We start from the raw sequence: 9,537 nt of genomic DNA on the forward strand, positions 1-9,537 counted from the left end.
TGTATATCTCTGTCAGTAGAAGACTGATTTAAGCCAATCCTTCTGGTGTACCTTTCCCAAGAGATTCACAAACTCAAATCATACATGTTAAAAAGACCAACATGATATCAAAGAACTACTAAAAAAATGCAAGGAAAATGAAATAAAAATACATAAAGCTAACAGAGCACCATATCACAAGTAATGGTAGCTGACACCATGGCGTCTTAATGGATCAGGCACCAATGATCAATGGTGCAAAATTCAGAAAGCAGAACTTCTGTATAGCCTTTCAAATATTGTCGTTGATAGTCTTACGAATATGGGCAATTTGAATGGCATGTACTAAGTGTAGGAAATGGCACTATCAGGTACATGCAATGTCAATAAAACCTACAAGGACATAGCTATTGTTAATGCAATGGTCCTAGATACAATAGCCATTATTCATCAGGCTGCTGGAAACATACAACATACATCACTTGATACTTGGAGACTCATAACTTTTTCTAAAATTTACTGACCGCTTCCCATTTTGATAGATTTCAAATTTGAGGGAACGTGATTTGTACCAGCCATGATGGCTCTGCTTATCTGATCTTTCTGTATAACAGGTGATTGATGAAAGACAGACGTCACAAAACTCCATCATAGGCATCGATTAAAACTTTCCTGAAGTAGTTGCTGTGGACACTGCCATTATTACATCATACGGTTGCTGCATTTGCCAATGGACTTACTGTGTAATGCAATAATCCATTACCTGATCCTCTGTGACCTGTGACATCACAAAACGAGACCACATGCAGTAATGGATACCTGGTTGGAATCAGCAGCTATGTGAAAACTCAATGATGGTCCACCACTTAAATATCGAAATTTTTAATCAACCCATTCAAACATGGTGTGATTCACCTCTTGAACAGGTGAATCTTGAACATGGACCATCTGACCCAGAGGTAGGGAAACTACCACTGCACCACAAGAGCCCTAGAAAGCTTAAGCTTTAAAAATAGTAGAGGCAAGATAATAGCGATAAATGAAAGACTGACAGCAAACAAAATACAACTCTTATGAAAACTGTCTAGCTGGACAATGTCAGGTCTACCGTTAGTCAGCAGATTTCAAAGACTGCAGATGGCTGAAGCACCCCTAGATGAGGAAGAAGGAATGGGGAGCAAACATGCTTGATGACTATTCATTATCTTGTGCTGGTGCGGCATGAGTATGGACATGAAGTGATTGGGCTCCATTGTGATGTCCTCTGGTAAAATGATATCCCACAACTCACTGCAACATGAGACTGAAAAATCAGTCTTTGAAAGAGGTATTATCAGATTATAAGTACTATAGAAGGGTACCATAATGGGGATTCACCATATTTGGCTATTTTTTTAAAACAGTCCTTCACTTAATTAATTGATGTGACTTGAAATACCTTATTTGTTGCTGGTCACATCAATTTTGGCAACTAGCAAGAATATTTTATGTGGCAAAAAGAGGTATATTACTTCATGGAGAATATAATCAATCAAGCACCACTTGAATCATTTCTAAAAGGACACAATTTTAAGTTTCCATATCCACTGTTATCACAAGACTGATGCATGAGTTTAGGGCCCACTAGAATTCAGTAATAAGTTGGTCAGGAGTTTGAACTGTCGACTCGGTTTCTCACTCCACAGATGCCGCCAGACTTGCTGAGCTTCTCCAACAATTTCTGATTCTGTTTTCTAGATAAATTGGTTTTGGTAATGGTCAATTGTCAACAGCTGGTTTCTCCTACAGAATTGTTGAGATATTTACCCCTTCGTTCTCAATTTTTCCCTTTAACTTTCAATCACAGATTTCTTCTCTTCCAAATTTATCTTGATTGACCATTAGGACTTTCTAATTTATCACCAATTGTTCACATCCTCTTTGATCAAATACCACATTTTGCTCAATTTACTCTTTAATTATGTCTTTTATATTTTGTCTCTTTCCAAGATAGTAATCAATTGGCGCTGATCATAAGTAGAAGCCACATTTGACAGCGGTGACTAAATGAGTTCTAGTCAATATTGACTCATCTACTGTTAACACTATTCATAGTTTAGAGGTACGTGCTACAATATTAATTTAAAGCAAACTACATGATAGGTGAAAATACTTCAGCTGAATAATTTATGAATTAATGCATTTTGTAGTTTGTAAATGAAAATGTATGCAGATATACACAAAAGGGGAAAGATTTCTAATTTTTCATCTAACCAGAGGTACTTCACTTGCACTATACTTGTGCAAACATCACATAATTTTATACAATAAAATTGAGCATCTCATGGACATTCTACCTATAACACAAATACAAAGTGATTCCAGAAATTTAAAGACTGTAATCTATGATAGATGCCAAAAGGACAAGATTCATATACTGTGAATGTCATTGTTTTGTTTTAATCCTTGCACTTTCTCTTTCAAGTTTTGGCTAGTTGTATAGAAAACACTGTTCAAAGTAGAACAGAGAATATGGACAAAGTCAGTTCTTGCAAAATAGAATGTAAATGTTTTTATTTCAGAAGCTCTTTTCAAAAGAAAAATCAAAATGGAAAACAGCAACGCTTCAAGCAAAATATGTAAAGCATCATCAAGCCAATAAAAGCTTTGTTTAATAAAAACAGTTCCACTGGCAAATCTCATTAACACCATTTACAGCACATGGTTATTAAAAACAGACAATGTCATAAAATTGAATGGGGTGTTGCACCCTACCACTAACTTTGAACAAAATCACTATACTATACAGTAAGTTTTAGAATCAACATTCCACTCGAGAATTTTAAAGGGTTTTATTTTCAAAGAATAGGTGCGAAGAGCTTTGCAAGAGTCAACAGTGATAGAACATACTATGTACATAGGGAATTACAACTTAGTTATGCGTGGCTCCGAAAGACTTCCAGAAATTCAGTGTATTTCTTCTTCATTTCTTTAACCTGTACCGCTGCAGAAAAAGGAAAATATGAACAGTCATATTCTTTGACAAATTTAATGTCCTTAATGTATAATAATCCTGCATACTAAATATTTAGAAACATGATCATGTCTGTCATAAAAGCAAAAACAATGCAACTTTTGCACAAAAATCTTACATACATTAACAAGACTTTTATTAACTATAATAATTGCGACTGTAACATGCCTTTATTTGATTTGATTTATTATTGTCACACGTACTGAGGTACAGAGTAAAGTACTGTTTTGCATGCTATCCAGGCAAATCATATCTTATATAAGGAGATCAGGGCAGTAGAACAGAATGCAGAAATACACAGTGTTACAGCTACAGAGAAGGTGGAAAGAAACAACAACTCCATTCTGATGCCCCAGTATTCAAATGGCCTAATGACCACTGCTCTGCCTAATCTGTGTGCATGTACGGCCACTCAGTAGCCAGACAGATACCTAGCTCCATGGTAAACATGGTGCCTGCTCAAAACATTTGCAAAGTACATAACAACAAAATTTTGTTACGGGAACACTCATAACCATAGGTCAAATGAATAAGGACGTCAAACATGACAAGGGGAGGCAATGAACTAGTGGTATTATCGCTGGACTGTTAATCTAAAGACTCAGATAATGTTCTGGGGACCTGGATTCGAATCCCGCAATGGCAGATGGTGGAATTTGAATTCAATAAATATCTGGAATTAACAATCTAATGATGACCATGAATCCACTGTCGACTGTCAGAAAAACCCATCTGGTTCACTAATAACCTTTAGGGAAGGAAATTGCCATCCTTACCTGGTCTGACCTACATGTGACTCCAGACCCACAGCAATGTGGTTGACTCTGAACTGCCCACTGGGCAATTAGGGATGGGCAATAAATGCTGCCTGGTCAGTGATGCCCTCATCCCGTGAATGAATAAAGAAAAAAAAACTAGCCCAGAACACATGGATCAATGGATTCACATTCTGAAGCAGCGTAATTCTTCTGGAAAGGAAGATTAGCGAAGGACTTGAAAAGATAATGCTCTGCACCAGCATCCGAATACGTAGTAGAACAAATAGTAGGACAGGTAGGTAATGACCTAATGGTATTATTGCTGGGCAATTAATCCAGAGACCAAGGTGATGTTCTGGGATGTTCGAATCTCACCATGGCAGATGGTGGAATATGAATCCAGTAAAAATCTGGAATAAAGAGTCTAAGGTATGTGTATTATAGTGTACTAATAGCATAAGGCTAAAGGTTTTTAAAAATAAAGTCATCTTTGTACATTGATGATTCCATTTTTTAAGGTGGGGAAGGTGTGACGATGCTATGGCTTTAAGAGGTATATTTTGTCCTTTCTTTTATGAAAAAAGGTTACAAGAGGCACCGAGCAGTCTGCTCAAAACCAACAGAGTAAACAACTTGTGAGGCCTTCAGTTTTTTTTTAAAAGTTGGAACAACAGAAGCAACATAAATGGCTGAACCAGGATTTTTAGTTTGAGCTTTCTGCAGTTGCTGGGTCATGAAGCTGAATGTGGAAACTCTTATTCCTCTCTGTGTTACAGCTAAGAGCTGTGGTTCTCTTCCTGCTGCTAGAATTGCATGTGAAACAGTCTGCTTTACTGAATTTGCCTTTGCCAAGAATATGTTTATGAGAGAATACCGTTTTGGAAAATTAATTAGTAGTAGTTAATATATATTATTTTGATAGAATTACAGTTAAGCCAATTCTTTCATTTTTATTTTTACACTACAGACAAAATCAAGTGTACTTTGCTCAAAGGCGAGTAACATGACTGATTGCATTGCATCTGGAATGCAACACCTTATACTTGCCATTAAAGTAAGAAAATGTTAGGGTCTAGCTTGTCTTCTCAATATGTTTTGAGGGGGTTTAGGTTGGTCCATACAATGAATAGGAAAGTTTTAGGGGGATATGGGCCAAACACAGGCAAGTGGGACTAGTTTAGTTTGGGAAACTTGGTTGGCATGGACGAGTTGGACCAAAGGGTCTGTTTCCATGCAGTATAGCTCTATGACTCTATGGTGTCCATAATTGTCAGGAAAAACCCATCTGATTCGCTAATGTCTTTTAAGGAAGAAAACTGCCACCCTTCCCTGGTCTGACCTACATGTGACTCCGGACCCCAGCAATGTCATTGACTCTTAATTGCCCTCTGGGCAATTAGGGAAGGCCAATAAATGGTGGACTAGCCAGTGACGACTTCATCCCATGAGTGAATAAAAAAAAAATTAATCTACAAGAAATATTAGGCAAAATTCTAATTTAAGTTGGTTGGTGAGAATATTTGTTCAAGATACATGTTCATGTAACCTTGTAAAACTCTGAATATGCACCATACCTTTGGTAGTTTTAATGTCACAATTAATAGTGATTATTCATTGACAATGGAAAGATCATGCAATACAAGTGTATATTAAGAGAGGTAGGCAATAGTTGCCAGATTGCTTTACTTACGCAGTGTAGCAACTTCACCACCTTCCCAGTTTATCACATCTTGTTGAAGTCCATTCACAACGGTCTCCAACTTCCTGCATGTGTCACTTATCTCTGCCAAGGCTGCAAGCTCCTTTGTAAAAGGGTACATGTATGTAACCAGATAACAAGCATTTTTAAGATTCATATATCACGCAGACACCAAGTGTGCAGAAGAACAGATCCGTACCAAATGGATTGGTATGAAATGTGCAAACACTAGCACATGATTTGATGGAGGTCTCATTTTGTGCAAGTTGGACAAACTTTATACAATTGGTTTACATACTGTGAGCTGATTATTAATGTGAAGGAACTATGTTAACTCACTCTTATAGCATCAAACTGAAAATAATATAAGTGATCAAGGTGCAAGCTGCTCTCACAAGATTCAAAAATGAATTAACTGGATTCTGTGTTCATGGAAAACACAAACATTTTCATGTAAATTCAGCAATCATATCTATGATTGCTGCTAATTTGTTTTGCCTCCAAGCTAAAACTTATTATGCCCAATCTGACTGCATTTCAAACAAATAATTCTGCTTTAAAAGATTAAAAAACCTTAAGTGTTAAGAATCACATTACTGCACTTTAAAACCACAAATATGTATAAGACTTACATCAACACAAGATGTCAGAAGCTTATGGACAGCTTTGCAGACTGATCCAAAGTTGCAAAGTTCAGGTGGTGCTTTATTACAGTGCATACCAAATTCATGCTCAAATGCCAGAGAAAACACAGTCATCAGCTGATGGAAGTCTGAAAGCGTGAGCTTCAAGGTTTGAGAGGTGGTATCATTATTCTCAGTGGGACCCAGAAAAACAAGCTAAATTTTTTTTTGAAAGAAAGGTTAAAAACAGAAAATACCAGCATTACCAGGGCAGCTCCTTGTTCAGAATGAGTAAATATACAGAAATGAATACAGAATCAAATACCGTGGATGCTAAATATCTGAAGTTAAAAATAGAAAATACCTAATTATTCAGCAAATCAGACAACACTTGTGATGGAAGAAATAAAATTAATATTTCAAGTTAATTTCATTATTTCTCTCTTCACAGATGTTTGCCTGACCTGCTGAGCACTCCTAGAACTTTATGCAGAAACTTAGATATGTCTAATAACTGTGGCATTGGATTGGATCCATCAAAGTGGAATAAACACACCACAATCCTGCCTACAATTACTTTATAAAGTCCAAACTTGGCTTCCAATAGATGTGAGCCACAATGCAGAATTGATCATAAGCTGACAATATTTGAAATTTAATGCAAATAGCCCACAGATTAACTAGTGCAAAAAATGGTAAACATCTTGCTTGTGCATTATGGAGTATTCTTAACATTAGGTTTGTTTGAGCTACTGAATGAGATTTATTCTGCACTAAACCAAACTACATCTGATGTGGGATTGCTAGATACTACGTTAGGAGGATGTTCCAATTCATCAGCACCATCATTCAACTTTGTACATAATTTATGTAAAGTCTTTCAGAAACACTGTAGAATCTATTCACCAAAAATATTGCAAATCCCATCTCACCCTCTCCCAATTCAGAGACTTATTTCACATTGTTTTTAGAGAAACTCCCTCTTTCCACTTAAATGGAGAAGCAGAGGTTGATTTTCTCCAGTTTCACCCAATCTCACAGGGTATTCTTCCTCTCTCTCGAGTTGACAGAAACGTTCATACAACCCAGTTGCACCACTTAATGCTGTTTACAGCTCCAACTGACTGATCAAAAAAGACCAACAAGCATCGACACAGTTGCCTTTAAGACATTCAGAGCAGCTGCCAATAAACAATCATTTACAGCTACCTTCTTAATAACAGGCAATGGCTTTTCAGGATAAATCAGTTATACAAAGTTTGAAATATACTATAAGTCTTACTGTTTTCTTCATCTCTTCCAAACATCTATTTGTTTCCTTTAATTCCTCAGACAGCTTCACCAACATTTTCTCCATTGAATCAGTAGAAGGTGGTGAGCATCTCCTGAAATTATTTTCAGACAAATTAAATGGCTGTAAATATAATAGCTTGCCTCTAAAATAGTTTGAAGTTTATGCAAGTCCTTCTCTTTTTCGGAGGCACTTTGCATCCAAAGAAATTAAAAGAACTATAATTGCTAAACATCAACCTTAATGAGTCATTGTACTTTATCCTTTGAATGAAACAGTACAAGCCACTCTCCAGAGACCTAAGCACAATCTAAATTGACATATTAATGCACCACTGATGGCGTGCTGCATTTGGATGCACCATCTTTTGGGCAAATTTTATCTTTGGATTTTAACAGAAGAACCTACAACCTTCCCAGATGGATTTTAATACCCCAAGTTATAAATGAAATAAAAACAGAAGACACTTCTCTGTCATCTTACACTACCAAGACAGTTAATCTGCTCACTTATTTCTTCACTGTTTGTGAAATCTTGCTGAGTGCATATCAGCGATCATATTTTCTTGCATCATAGTATTGACAATACGTTGAAAACATTTAAATTGATTGTGAAAAACTCTGGTATGTCCCAAGGACACAAAAGTCATAACACATAATCATCAGCTCGAGTCAAAGTTTAAATCTTCAACTGTGAAACGTTCTTGCAGTAAAATTTGATCTGAATATTTGTGGATAAAGGCAACAAAAATGAATTGTAAAATTAAGTAATGAGTTTCTAACATTATCTGGCTCATGTTCATTATTTTTTTGAAAATTTCAGATGCCTGCAATATTTCAAGAAAAACTTGCAGATTCAACATAACTTTTCTCCAATGTTTTTCTCCTCAATATACAAGCTGGGGGTTTTCAAATTTCATGAAAAATTGTTTGTACGTTTGACCCTTCTAGTATTACCGTCTGGGTAGTAAAACATTCTTACAACTTAAGAGGTTCAGATAACGTTCTATCAAAAAATCACTTGCTTTTTTCCTAGTGATTCAAAATTGGCCTCAGCTCTTCTAAGAAGTCTGTGTGCATCAAGAGAGAGATTGAAATCCAGTTTTGCAGGTGATCGAAGATGGGGGTCATTTCGAACTTCTGTGAGTAACTGAGAATTCCATGCATGTACAGAACTAAAAACAAAATACAAGTTCATCAGCATATTTTAACGTATCAAGGAAAAATTTCAATTTATTGGTGTTCAAACCAGTGAATTATACTCAGCATGAAATTTTACTTTAAGGGTCCATTGTCAGGTCTTTACGTATGACTTGAAATGGTGAAATCATGTAATCATTAGATTTATTTAACATATTTCAAACATTTCTCATAGGATGGTTCATTTTCAATTTCGAATTGCTCAAATCAGCACTTAGTTCTATAGATTCAAGAGTCTATCTCCAAAGTGGAATTTTCCCCTCCAATAAAACAGAGAGGAAAGTGGCAGGAGGGGAAGAAAATTAAGGGAATTGGCATCAAGGAGTTTTTTGCCACCACAGGAATTAAGCTTAAAAGACCACAAGGGCTTCTTTACTCCTCCACTATGATTACCTTAATACTCAGCAAGTAAGAACACTGGCAGCCTTCCAAACCTATAAAACTGGGCAGACTGCCAATCAAGTGGGGAGAAGGCCTCTGGTCTGCTCTAATTTGATGAGCAGAGGGGCATACGAGACACAAGTGGGGCTGACTGCTGAAAAACAAACTTCTGCCACTACTTCTGACAACCTACACCTCTATCCCCAACTCCCCACTTCCCACAAGCCCTCCTCTACCAGTGAGCCGCAGCTTCTGGATTTTTGGTGATGTATGCTACAGCTCACAGTGGCTGCCAGTCTCCGATTATGCTGGACAGAATGTCACTGCTGCCAGTACTGTCCTGGGAAGTGATCTTGCTGAAAACCCAATGGGTGACCACTTAGGCTTAAGATCTTGGTGGGTGCCTCACCTGTTTTTATCCATGTCACCATATTTAGAACTAAGAAAGAATGGAAAATTCTGCCACAAGGCTTTGTACAAAAATTCCACTAAGTAAAGTCCTATCTTTTGGTCAGAGATAGTAGGAACTGCAGATGCTGGAGAATCCGAGACAACAAGGTGCAGGGCTGGATGAACACAGCAGGCCAAGCAGCA

The 9,537-nt window shown here is 36.9% G+C and overlaps 1 protein-coding gene across 2 annotated transcripts in view; it reads right to left on the reverse strand.

Annotated features, from left to right (window-relative positions):
- Positions 1–2,505: 2,505 nt before the first annotated feature.
- Positions 2,506–9,537, reverse strand: part of haus7 (HAUS augmin-like complex, subunit 7) — a 28,466-nt gene continuing 21,434 nt past the window's right edge. For both annotated transcript variants that reach the window (XM_020519531.2, XM_048614643.1), the window contains exons 6-10: positions 8,388–8,537; positions 7,355–7,457; positions 6,082–6,288; positions 5,441–5,552; positions 2,506–2,962 (exon numbers count right to left, since the gene is read on the reverse strand). In XM_020519531.2, the coding sequence (XP_020375120.2) occupies positions 2,895–2,962; positions 5,441–5,552; positions 6,082–6,288; positions 7,355–7,457; positions 8,388–8,537 (640 nt within the window). In that variant the 3' untranslated portion in view covers positions 2,506–2,894. The remainder of the gene's footprint in view (positions 2,963–5,440; positions 5,553–6,081; positions 6,289–7,354; positions 7,458–8,387; positions 8,538–9,537) is intronic.

The sequence above is a fragment of the Rhincodon typus genome, chromosome 30 (genome assembly GCF_021869965.1).
Source record: "Rhincodon typus isolate 14 chromosome 30, sRhiTyp1.1, whole genome shotgun sequence".
NCBI classification, from domain to species: Eukaryota; Metazoa; Chordata; class Chondrichthyes; order Orectolobiformes; family Rhincodontidae; genus Rhincodon; species Rhincodon typus.